The sequence below is a fragment of the Piliocolobus tephrosceles genome, chromosome 6 (assembly GCF_002776525.5).
Source record: "Piliocolobus tephrosceles isolate RC106 chromosome 6, ASM277652v3, whole genome shotgun sequence".
Classification (NCBI taxonomy): Eukaryota; Metazoa; Chordata; class Mammalia; order Primates; family Cercopithecidae; genus Piliocolobus; species Piliocolobus tephrosceles.
The window spans coordinates 90,066,869-90,080,200 of record NC_045439.1 but is presented as its reverse complement, the minus strand read 5'-3'; the positions used below and the strand labels follow the sequence as shown (position 1 = coordinate 90,080,200).

Sequence of the window (13,332 nt, the reverse complement as noted above, 5' to 3'; positions counted from 1 at the left end):
TTTCTTTCTTTCTTTCTTTCTTTCTTTCTTTCTTTCTTTCTTTCTTTCTTTCTTTCTTTCTTTCTTTCTTTGTTTCTTTCTCTCTCTCTCTCTCTCTTTCTTTCTTTCTTTCTTTCTTTCTTTCCTTTCTTTCTCTCTCTCTCTCTTTCTTTCTTTTTTATTGTGGTAAGGAAACACATAACAAAATTTACCATCTTAACCATTTTAAAGGTACAGTTCAGGAGTGTTAAGTATATTGACATTGCTGTGCAACAGATCTCCAGAATTTGTCATATTGCATATCTGAAACTCTATACCCATTAAACAGTTCTTCTTTCCCCCCTTTCTTCAGCCTCTGGTCCATTCTACTTTCTGATTCTATGAGTTTGACTACTTTTAAGACTTCATTTAATTAGGATCATATAATGTTTGTTTTTTTGTGTGACTGGCTTAATTTATTTCTTGATTGAGTCACACAGATAAACAAGGAATTTTCCTTAAATTCTCAGAGTCACTAAGCTTTGATTCTAAAGAGATCTGAGATATTGAATCTATAAATAACTTAAACAAATTTACAAGAAGAAAACAAACAAACACATTAAAAAAGTAGGCAAAGACACGTACAGATACTTTTTGAAAGAGGACATATACATGGCCAACAAGCATATGAAAAAATGCTCAAATTTTTTCACCATTAGAGAAATACAAATCGAAACCACAGTGAGTTACCATCTCATACCAGTCAGAATGGCTATTGTTAACAAGTAAAAAAATAACAGATGCTGGTGAGGTTGCAGAGAAAAGGGAATGCTTATGCATTGCTGGTAGGAGTGTGAATTAGTTCAGCCACTGTGGGAAGCAGTGTGGCGATTCCACAGAGAACTAAAGACAGAATTACCATTCGACCCAGCAATCCCAGTATTGAGTCTATACCCAAAGGAGTATAAATCATTCAACCATAAAGACACATACACACATATGTTCATTGCAGCACTATTCATAATAGGAAAGACATGGAATCGGCCTAAATGCTCATCAATAGTGGACTGAATAAAGAAAATGTGGTGCATATATACCATGGAATATCATGCAACCATAGAAAAGAATGAGATCATGTCCTTTGTGGCAACATGTATGGAGCTGGAGGCTATTATCCTAAGCAAACCAACACAAGAACAGAAAACCAAATACCGCATGTTCTCACTTATATGGGGGAGCTAAATGATGAGAACACATGGAACAAAGAGGGGAACAACAGACACTGAGGCCTCCTTGAGGGTGGGGAGTGGGAGAAGGGAAAGGATCAGGAAAAGTACCTAATGGGTACTATACTTAGTACTTGGGTGATGAAATAGTCTGTACACCAAACCCCCATGACATGAGTTTACTTGTATAACAAACCTGCACATGTACCCCTGAACCTAATATGAAAGTTAATAAAAAAGATATTGAAAAGTTCCATCCACCCATTTTACAGATGAGTAAAATCAGACAAGCAGGGGTTGCCTACAGTTAGTGAAAAATTATAGGAAGTTTTGTAATGTCTTCTCTGTTTCATTTTTAGGTCCATCTGATTATCAACAACTCAGATGCCAAATAAATATAACATTTAGAAATGCCATTTAGATTAAACTACTGCTGATGTGGATCCTGTTTTCTGCAGAGCATTTTTACATATCTGCAGTAAAGAGAGTTTAAGTTATATTTTTTTCAGTAAGATTTATTTTTGTCAATATCTGCTAAGATAGGATAAGCTGATATATAGATTTTTTTGTTGTTGTTAAAAACCTTATGGCAGAAACTGTAAAGTAGGGATTGGCAGGGTGCTTTTTCTGTAGAGGGCCAGATAGTAAATATTTGGGGCTTCATGGTCCATACAGTGTTGCAGTGATTCAGTTCTGCTGTTTTAGTGTGAAGACAGAGCATGTCTGTGTCCCATTGAAACTTTATTTATAAAATCATGCAGTGGACCAGATTTGACTTGCAGGCTATAGTTTGCAAACCCCAGTGGTAAAGTATTGGGACACCATTCCCACTTTTCAGTCTGCAGTGACCTAGCTTGCTTCTTTCATATACAATTGTAGTTGTTTATGGTGATGGTGATGATGATGTTGACTAAGAAAATAATATAAATCAAATTATTATTATCTGTTGATATAATTTTAGAGTTATTTTCTAGACAATGTAGTAGGCTTAAGATATAAAAAACATACTTAAGAAAATAGCTAGCATGTTTGAAGTACATCTTCAAAAAGAAGACTGGAAATTTTTCTGAGTATTGAGAAAGAATTTTTTTTCTAAAGGAAATAACTTTGTTCTTATTATAAAGATAAGACATAAAGAATAAATTAAAAATAAGCCCAAATCTCCAAGCCAAGAGTAACCACTGATAATAACCACATTTTGGGCTTTTGCTAGGTGATTTTGGTTGGCCTCTCTAGATCCACTGTCTATCTTTTCTACTTGCTCAGTGGTAGGGAAGACCAGCCTCTGTGGACTACATCAGCAGGCAGCAATGAAGACCAGAGGCTGCAGGGTGTTACCCCTCGCCCCCAGTGTACATCCACACTCTAGTCAGGCAGCCTTCTCATCGCAGCTCTGCGGGTTCTTATAACCATGCCCTCCACATTCCTGCCCCTTGCACCTTCAGGCCAAGCTGATGGTACGGTCAGCTACCCCAGGGACTGTACCATCTCTCTTGCTTTCTCTAAGCATCTCCATCTCTTTATTAATCTTTTTTCGTTTCCTTGGTTTGAGTGTGCCATCTGTCCCTCACCATGGTCCTGACCTGACTGGTACAGCTGCTGCATCCAGTTTGACTGATTCCGCCAGCAAGGCAAATAAGCAGAGCTTTCCCTGTCTGCTTTAATTTCATAGGCAAAGAACAAAGTTTCCACACTTCACTAGAGCTACACCACCATTCACATTCCCATGCCTGCATATCCTAGCTGTATGACTTTGGGCAAATTACATCATCTTGATTTTCTCATTTGATAAAAGGGGATTACAATATATACCTCACAGAACTGTTGGTAAGATTAAATTAAGTCATGTTTGCAAAGAGCTTAGCACAGTGTCTAGCACACAGCTGAATGTGCTGAAAGGGATTGTAAAAGAGCAACTTCATTTTTCTTGGTTTGTAAACAGATACACCTCAAAGGATCCTTTAAAAGAGAAAGGCTATTTCTAACAGAGGAATGCTTTCCTATCACACCTGTTTCGGAGACTGTAATTCAGTGAGCCATTATAGCTTCTGCTCTGCCTGAGGCTTGAGCAGTTTCTTACGGACCGCTCTCACCTGCATGTTTCTAGCTGACAGGAGGTGGCAGTAGAGAGCTAGGCCGACCCTTGCCCATGGTTTGGGCTGATAGGAAATCTGCAAGATAGCTCTTGGAGTGTTAGTATTATGACTCAAGAAATAACTTTCAGAGTCAACAGGAAGAGGATAGGCATTATTCATATCCCCAAGTATAATACAGCTATAATTTATTGAACACTTATTAGAGTTTTACCTCCTTTATTTAGTCCCTATGAAATAGATAGCATTATTTTTGTCTGAAGGAGAAGAAATTGGGTTTCAAAGAGAGTAACTTTACTAATTCAGTAACTTTACTAATGTTTCTTATCTAGTAATGGTAGTTATGGGATTCAAACCCAGACAGTCGCTGTAGAAGCCTGCACAGATAAACTGCTGTGCAGGACTGCTTCCAAGGCTCTTGTCCTTGATGTGCTACAAGGATGATATTTTTTAAAATTTGATTCCATATGCACATGATAAAAATTTAAACCATACAGGAGAGTACTGTGAAAGTGTAAAATATTCTTCCCATCCAAGTCTCCTGTTACTTAATACCTTGTTTCATAGGTAGCCACTCTTCTTTCGTATCCTTCCTGTGGTATCCTTAAAGGGGTGAACGTGTATTATGGATAGAAGGATTGGTTTCTATAACCCATTTATCTTGACTTCTGGCCTGTTGTCCTTGATATTTTTCTAGGCTCTTTGGACTAGGTAGGAGGAGAGTGCTGCTGTGAGATCTTCAGCAGCCAAGTCACTAAATATTATTCACATTTCTTATTTGCTTTTTCAGCTTTACTTAGAAGAGTCTAAATTCCTGTTACCTCCTATTTCCTTCATTTAAATACGTAGTGTTCATAAGGTTGAGTGAAAGCCTTGAACCCATAATACACTTAGGTTTTAAATATAAGACACACACAGATTGTCTTATATTCTGAATACTTCATTAACTGATTAGCAGAATGACCTGTGTCACCCAGGGATACTAGGAGAAGGGCTATCTTACATGGGGTTGGTACTTATTTCTAATGCTTTTGTGACAGATATGGTCCCTATATTCTGGTGCAAATGTTAGTATCCGAGTTAAAAGAAAGAATTTTATAGTAACAATGCAGAAGTGATCAATTATGATGATCATGTCTTTAATAGATGATTCTTGCTACAATGTGTTTCATTCGGTGTGAATATTCCCAGATGACCAAAATAGGTTGTGACCATTCATAGCAGAAAGAGTGAAAGTGTATTTACAATGTAATTTCAAAAAATTAGCGGTCTATAATAGGTGGCTTAGTTAACTCCTCCTTAAGTATGTTATAGATTTGCAGGGAACCATATATTTTTAAAACTCAATTTTTATATATAATTGGAAGTTGAATATATTTTATTGCTGCAGTAATGTAAAAGGTTTTATTACCTTCTATTTGCTGTACTGTTTTATATGAAGAGTGTTTCAAGGAGGTTGTGCTTCAGTCTGTTCTTTCTAAGGCAATCATAATGAGTTCAAAACATAAGGTATTGATTTTTGACAGTTCTGCCTCAAGAGCTATCATGAATTATTGGTTCTGTATTTTATTTTAGGATTTCAGCTTCTTCATGTTTTAGAAGCATGTCTGATGGAAGTGCCTGTGTCTCTCTGTAATCAGCCACGTGGCCTGAGGAGTAGGCATGCAGCAGTTGATTAAGTTGACATTTGGTATTAATAGCTTAGAGACTCTTTACATCTTAATATGTTTATCCATTCTAGATTTTGGGTGAAGGTAATTTTGACTGATGTTTCATAGCTATTAAGTGGTAGTGCTGGATTCAGACCCAGGCAGGCTGTCTAGAATCCTACACACTTAAACCCCTCTCCTCTACTGCCTCCAAGATGCTTGGCCTCGTTGTGTTTCCTCCATATCTTTACTTAATCTCATTTGTATCTTTTGGCAATAGAAGCCATGTATGTTGTTGAATCATTATCCATTTGGAACAGCAAGCCCTCAGCTTCATCTCTTATAAGCTGAGTCTCTTATGAGTTGAATGACTTTAGGGAGTAATTTGACCTCTCTGAGCATCAGTTTATTCTTTTGTGAAATGGGGATAATAGTTCCCACCCTCCTGCCTCCCTAGGTAGATGTACTGACCAGCTGGTTTTATTTATCCTTCTCTTTCCAGGGTATGGCATCTTGCCCGACACATTGTAGGCACTGTACAAATGTTAGTTTCTGTGCTGTCCTTCTCTTTTAGAAGCAGGACTTTGGTTAAGAGTTAGGTGTCTCATGGGGTAATCTGAACAAGTCACTCCTTGGATATAGTCAGGAAGCTAAAATAAATCTAAAAAGGGGACTACTCATTATAGCCCTTATATCCTTCACTGTCATTCTTTTTTTCACAGTAAATAGAATTGAGCTCAAATTCTCTGGGGAAAGACAAAGGCTCTGCTCCCAGAAGGAAGGGAGAAGGATTCCTACTATTTAATGGACCACAGGCATTCTTACAGTATAGGATAAGAGCTGGTCACACCAAACTGCATGGACTGGGCGGACTCAATGGAAGTTTAAGATTTGTGATATTATAATTGTTATGATAAATAAATTAACAAAAAGAGTAGAAGGCCCTTACAGGAATGAAGAACAGCATCACAGAAGGAAAGGTTTGCAGGTAGGAAGGTGCCCACATAACTCATGGGCTCTAACACTTATTTTCAGCCTTCTCTTCAGTATTACAGTAAAGACAGTCAGTCCACTGGCTGAACTGATTATATTCTGCAAAGCTCAGGACAGGGAGTCTGAGTTCAGGACATCTTAGGAGGTGTCAGGGGCCCAAGCTGCCTTGCTGCCAGAATTAATAAGAATGTTTTGTGAAGGTGAACTGAATCCTCAGAGCCTAATACTTCTGTCTCAGGAAGTAGAGGCATTTATAGAATCTTACTTCTTCATTTTTTTTCAAGGCCTACTACCTAGGCTTTTTTCCTGGTCAACGAAGATTCTGCAGCTCAGCATCTGTCCCCATCTCTCCACTTATATTATCCTTGCCCTGTTGATTCCCTAGTTGCCAAATCTATTAGATATTTTTGTTTCCTTACCTTACTTGTCCATTCTGCCACATTTGACACTGTGTCTACTTCTCTGTCCCTGAAACTCTCTTTCCTTATGTTCTATGATGGGGGTTATCACACTGCAGCCCCACGGGCCAAATCTGGCCCGCTGTTTTTGTAAATAAAATTTTATCAGAACACAGCCAAGCTCATTCATTTACATTTGTCTTTGGCTGCTTTCATACTACACAGCAGAGTTACGTTGTTCCAACAGAGACCCTAAAGCCTGCAAAGCCTAAATTATTGATTCTCTGGTCCTTTGTAGGAAAAATTTGCTAATCTGCATCTTATACCTTCATTCTCCCCTGGTTTTCTTCCTCCTTTTTTTTGCTCTGCTGAACCCCTTTGCTGAGGGAACATGTAAGAGCCAGTTCTAAGGTAAGATTATAAAAGCTCTGGTCAAAAAATACTTGAAGTATTGGAGAAACTATACCCGTTTCCCTGCTACCTGGTTCAAGAAATAGTGCCTAAGATGTCTTTAAAAAAAAAATAGAAAGTTATCCTAATAAATACAATTGTTGTGAACAGATATGCTGCATTATCTAATACAGTTTTCATGACCAGCTCCATTTTACAGATAAGAAAACAAATGGAAGCGCAGAGATTGCAGTAGCTTGCTTGTGATCACACAGCTAAGAAATAGCCTGAGGGCCCATGCCCCTAATCACCACATCAGACTGACTCCAGAGGGCACTGCTGTTTCAGAGCCAGCACCAAATGAAAAGACAGAAGACGTTTTTGAGCAAATAAATGCAGTGTGTGTGGGGTTGGGTGAGTTTTCCAAAGGTTACCTTTGCAGTTTTGGAATGCAAGATCACATTAGAAAGCTAGTGAAACCTGGAGAAAAACACTCAACAAACCATGACTCTGCAGAACAATCTTGTGACATCTAGAGAGCTCTGTGCCCACTAGCACAGAATGTGAAGTAAGTGCACACAGAATTAAACAAAATTAGAGCAGGTTGGCTCTTGCACATTGTGCTGTCAGTGGACACTATTAATGAGCCCTTGGTGATTTGAAAATAGAGCCATACCAGAGGCATATGACCTGTGCATGGACTAAGTTTTTTCTTCTGTCTCCCCTATTGAATTCTAACCTGGTGGTGTGTGAAGGTGTCTCTGGTGTCTACCTCTATAAGTGGGACCAGTGTGTGTGAGGGAAGCTTGTTGAGCCTCTGCATGATTTTTAAGCCCCACTGAGCCGTCACCTTTGAGGAAGAAAAACATCCAGCATAGTGTTCCCAAAGTGTGAGGAGCTGCAGGGGTGTGTGTGGCGGGTAGGTGATGCATGTGGGAATGGTGGTAAGGCACAGAAAGAGCTTCAAGGGTGACAACAAATAAAGTCAAACAAAGAATACATTGTGTGTTTCAGGGAGAACACTTGGATTTACCAAGTAGCAGAAGTGGGAGCAGACTAGGAAGTATATCTTGAGGACCTGAGGCCAGGAGCAACCTGTGATCCCTGTGGTTGAAAGGAGCAGCAGGAACAGTTCTGTGGGCAGGGCTACAACAACAACACCCCATGTATGATGCAAGGACCTCCACGTAGGAAGGGCCTTTTCTGAGCTTTGGTTACCTGGGAATCCAAAAACCATTCTCCTCTTGCTTCTCAAGTGTAAAACTCATTTTGAAAAAGCAGCCATACAAAGTTGTATTTTTATTATTTTATTTTATTTTTTTGCCTCTTTGAGCTAAATCTATGTACTTTGGAATTACTAAAATAGGGGATGTCATGCTGGGATTGATCCATTCTGCAAGCCAAATACTCATTTTTCAGGGTTTCTTTGGCCTAAAATTCTATTAAAATCCAAGGATGAAAGAGGACTTGGAAAAATTATGGCGCTCAAAGAAATTTTCTGTCTGGTGAGGGAGACAGAGATGTGTACCATCAACTGTGGTACAAGGTAGACTTCAGTGAGAGCTGTGATCAAAGTACAGGGAGTAACAAGAAAAGAGGCAGTAAGATTAACTCTTGCTCAAGGGATTTGAGAACGTTGTTTTCTTATCTCTGTTTCATTTCTTCATTATTTTCCTCCAACTGCCTAAATGTGGATGTTCCAAAATTCTGCCTTTTCTTTCTTGTGTATTGACTCTGGTGGGAATCCTGACTATTCTCCTGGCTTCTCTTTTGGTCTCTTTGCTTTTTAAATTTTTTATTGTGGTAAATAACGTATAATGTGAGATCTACCCCCCTGAAAGTTGTGTCTGGGAAAGCATTGTTAACCGTAAGCACAGTTGTACAGCAGATCTCTAGAACTTCTTCATCTTGCATGAATGAAACTCTACCCGTTGAATGGCAACTGTCTGTCTCCTGCTTTCTCCTGCGCCTGGTAACCGTTGTTCTGCTTTCTGTTTCTAAGATTTTGACTACTCTAGATAGCACATGTAAGTGGCATCATAAAGTATTTGTCTTTTTGTGACCGACTGATTTCACTTGGCATAATATCCTCCAGGCTCATCCATGGGTTACATATTGCAGAATTTCCTTCTTTAATATGGCTGAATAATATTGATTGAATATATGTACCACATTTTGTTTGTTCGTTCATCCATTGGTGCATACTTAGGTTGTTTCCATATGTTGACTCTGGGGGATAATGGTGCAGTGAACGTGGGAGTGCAAATATCTCTTCAAGACCCTGACTTGCAATCCTTTTGGATAGATACCCAGAAGTGGGATTGCTGAGCCATATGGTAGTTCTGCTTTTAATTTGTTGAGGAACCCGTGTACTCTTTTCTTTAATGGGTGCATTATTTTACATCCCCACCAGCAGTATACAAGGGTTCTAATTTCTCCACATCCTGGCCAACATTTGTGGTTTTCTATTTTTTTGGATATTGGACATCCTCGTGAGTGTAGGGTGATGTTTCATTGAAGTTTTGATTTGTATTTCCCTGATGATCATTGATGTTGAGTATATTTTCATATGCCTGTTGGCCATTTGTATGTCTTCTTTGGACAAATGTATGTTTAAGTCTTTTTTGTTTTTGAGACAGAGTCTCACTCTGTCGCCCAGGCTGGAGTTCTGTGGTGCGATAGCTCCACCTCCCTGGTTCACGCCATTCTCCTGCCTCAGTCTCCTGAGTAGCTGGGACTATAGGCACCCATCACCACGCCTGGCTAATATTTTGTATTTTTAGTAGAGATGGGATTTCACCGTGTTAGCCAGGATGATCTCTATCTCCTGACCTCATGATCCACCCGCCTCGGCCTTTCAAAGTGCTGGGATTACAAGCATGAGCCACTGTGCCCAGCCTGTTTAAGTCTTTTGCCCAGTTTTTATTGGGTTATTTGGTTTTTTGCTATTGTGTTCTAGGGGGTCTCTGTGCCTTTGACCCCAAATCTCCATGCCTGTACCTGGTGAACTCTACACTTACGTCTTCTGCTACTCCTTAGCTTGATCCTTCTGTCCCAGCAAGTAAACTGCTCCCCACTTCCTATTCCCTCACTCGGCTCTTGCCACCCTTCCTTTGGTTTCTGAAAGATATTTAGACCCAACTCTGACACATCTTAAAAATCCAGGTCAAGTTGAGTTTTCCATGAATTCTTCCCTGACCACCCAGCATTTGCTCTCCCACTGCTGAGGTCTCTAGTATATGTCTCTGTTGCTTTTGAGGCATTTGGCAGAGACTGCTGCTGTGCATTGGCATGGATATTACATGTGGGTATATTTTGTACTAACTGAACTGCCACCTCATGAAGGCAAGAGACTGTGTGTCCTCCAGAGGACCTTACAGAGCACCTTGTCATACTGTAAAGAGGCAGGAATCCTTAGAAAGGTGTGTGCATTGGCCTGGCGCGGTGGCTCAAGCCTGTAATCCCAGCACTTTGGGAGGCTGAGACAGGCGGATCACGAGGTCAGGAGATCGAGACCATCCTGGCTAACACGGTGAAACCCCGTCTCTACTGAAAAATACAAAAAACTAGCCGGGCGAGGTGGCGGGCACCTGTAGTCCCAGCCACTCAGGAGGCTGAGGCAGGAGAATGGCATGAACCTGGGAGGCAGAGCTTACAGTGAGCTGAGATCCGGCCACTGCACTCCAGCCTGGGCGACAGAGCAAGAGTCCATCTCAAAAAAAAAAAGAAAAGAAAAAAAAGAAAGGTGTGCGCATTGTGTGTTCTAGGTGTGGAAGACAGAACTGAACTTCAAGCCTGACAGTGCTCTGGCAACAGAAAGAGGACACGAGGGAGTAAAGTCCAAATTCACAGTCCACTGTCAATGATCTGGATGGGGCAGGGAGGAAAGACAAAAGTCAGTGACTAGGATCTTTTTAGCAAGTTGGGATTGAAATAGACAAGCAGGTTTACAGGGGAAGGTCATTACTGTAATCTGAGGCATGCTTTGCTGGATTTTGGCAGGCAGGGGTGACCGGTGTATCCTGGGAGCCAGAGAGAAGCTGAGTTCACCTCACAGTTCTGCAGGTAGTCAGAATATCTGCTGATAGCGGGGACCAGCTGTGCTAGCAGTCTGATCTTCTCTACTCTGAACACCCTGTTCCAGAGAATTCATGGCTTCCAACCCTGGTATATCTTGCCAGCAATGCTATATGAATGGTTAGTCCACAACTAAGCTATAGGTCACCCAGAAGCTCCCAGGACAGCTGTCAGGAGGCCAAGACTCAGTACAAGGAGGCCACAGGGCGGACCACTGGGTTGCACATGTAATGTGGCTCTTGTGCTAACACTGGTACCCCATGTTTCTTGCCAGAGGCTGTAGTACCATTCCCTCATGGAGGTCCTTCACCTAGTGACCTTTATTGCCATCTTCATGGGAATCCCCACACACCCTTCCTGCAGTTGGGTTTTTACAGCCTCCAGGACCCTGCCTCCCACCCTGAGCTTCAGCATTCTGTCCTGATAATGTCATAGCCAGTTCTGGTTTTCATGTTACTTGAGAGGGTTCTAGCTAGAGGATTAGTTGTGGGTACCCTTCTTGTACCTTTGGAATGTCCCTGAGTAGGTCAAAGCCTGCTCTCATGTGAATCTGGGGAAGCGGGGCAGTCTGACCTTGCCTCTCCAATGGGAGGGGAAATGAGGAGGGAGTAGGCTGTCTGAACTGCTTGGTATGCCTGACAGTGGACTCTTTCTGCTCACTGACCCTGAGAACAGCTCTGTCCTTTATGGCTCCTCCTCGACCCTCTCCCGCCCTCCAACTGTCATTATCCTGGGGCATTGATTTCCAAACCTGACAGGTATGGAGAATCACCAGGATGCTAAAAAAAGAGGGCCCTATCTATCTCTGGAGATTCTCTTTATTTAACTAGTTATGAATGAGGCCTTGGAATCTGGCACTTTTGTACAGATATATGTAAAATATCTATTGGAAGGATGAATAAGAGACTTAACTGAGTTGCTGAGTAAGTTTTATTTCCTTTTTTGTCCAACTCTGTGCTTTTTGGCTATTAATGGTCACAAATTGTTTTTAGAAATCAGAGAAAGAATAGATGTCATTACAAAAGAAAAAACACATCCTGAAATGATCTTTCAGAAACAGTTAATCCTCTTAAATTTGTTCCTTTTTTCCGCAGGGGGACTCGATCTCATCTTCATGCCAGGCCTTGGGTTTGACAAACATGGCAACCGACTGGGGAGGGGCAAGGGCTACTATGATACCTACTTGAAGCGCTGTTTGCAGCATCAGGAAGTGAAACCCTACACCCTAGCATTGGCTTTCAAAGAACAGATTTGCCTCCAGGTCCCAGTGAATGAAAATGACATGAAAGTAGATGAAGTCCTTTACGAAGACTCATCAGCATCTTAAATCTGGATTACTACAGCCAAATAATCAGTGTTTTATATGAAAGTAAAGCAAAGTATGTGTATTTTTCCCGTGTCAAAAATTAGTTGAAATTGTACATTAATGTGAATACAGACTGCATTTTAAAATTGTAATTATAAAATACCTTATATAAAACTATCTTTAAAAAACAATAGAAGTGTGAATAGTAGAATATTAATTAAAATGAAGGCTATCAGCCTATGATTTTCAGCTTAACCTCCTGGTGTTAATGTGACAAGTTGATCTGTCTACTTTGCAATTTAAGTTAAATATTTATGAGGAACTGTGCTCCGACTGAGTGCGAGAGGAAGGTAAGCTCACTGGGAGTGGACACTGTATTTCATTATGTCCTGTCGTGACCTGATCACGCATGGAGACTTGGGGACTATTAATTGATTTGTTGGTATTTGCTTTGGATACAGAATTCCCTAAGAATATTATCTCACTTCATCATGACTTCCTTTACTCACTCTAGAATTTTATGTTGGACACTTTGTAGCTTTTGGTGGTTAGTAGAGGGAAACCTTTTATGATTTAAATACTTTCACTCCACTTACTGGTTACCATTACTGCATGTATCAGCCGCTGATGAGTTTAAGATCTGGTATCTTATAAGTTAGAAATTATTTCTGTTTACTCATGGTTTCTGCTTTGGAAATGAAATTTGCTGTGGGTTGAAAGTTGGCAGACGGCACCACAGCTAGGGAGCAATAATTTTGTTGTGGGGATGATTTGGTCATCCCCAGAAACCCAGGAATCTTAATAGACACGGCTCTCTTACACCCCACGTCCATCCTGTCACCAGGTCTTGTTGATTTTGCCTCTGAAATGCCTCTTAAATCTATTCTCTCCTTTTGATTGTCCTGTCACTCTTTTTGTCCAGCCTTTTAGCATTTCTAAGCTGGACTAGGCAAGAGTGTCACACCTGCTTCCCTTGCCTTCCATCTTGCCTCTTCCAGTTTATTTCTCAAGCTGTGGTCAAACTGATCTTAGAAAACACGAATCTAATCGTGCAGCACCCCTGACTAAGGTCTTTCAGTGGCTGTTCAGAGCCTCCTGGGTAGCAAACAGATGGCTTCTGTTGTATACAAAGCCCCTTAAGAGAGGTCTCCTCATCTACTTTTTCTAGCCTCTTGTCTCCCCGCTCTCATCTTCTCCTTCTGTAACACTGAGCACTGCAGGCTTCTTCTGCCCTTTGCGCAT

At 40.7% G+C, this 13,332-nt stretch overlaps 1 protein-coding gene across 5 annotated transcripts in view; it reads left to right on the top strand.

Annotated features, from left to right (window-relative positions):
* The window catches only part of LOC111527175 (5-formyltetrahydrofolate cyclo-ligase), a 72,715-nt gene extending 60,370 nt beyond the window's left edge, over positions 1–12,345 (top strand). For all 5 annotated transcript variants that reach the window (XM_023193383.1, XM_023193382.3, XM_023193384.3 and 2 more), the window contains exon 3: positions 11,879–12,345. In XM_023193383.1, the coding sequence (XP_023049151.1) occupies positions 11,879–12,111 (233 nt within the window). In that variant the 3' untranslated portion in view covers positions 12,112–12,345. The remainder of the gene's footprint in view (positions 1–11,878) is intronic.
* The last annotated feature ends 987 nt before the right edge of the window (positions 12,346–13,332 follow it).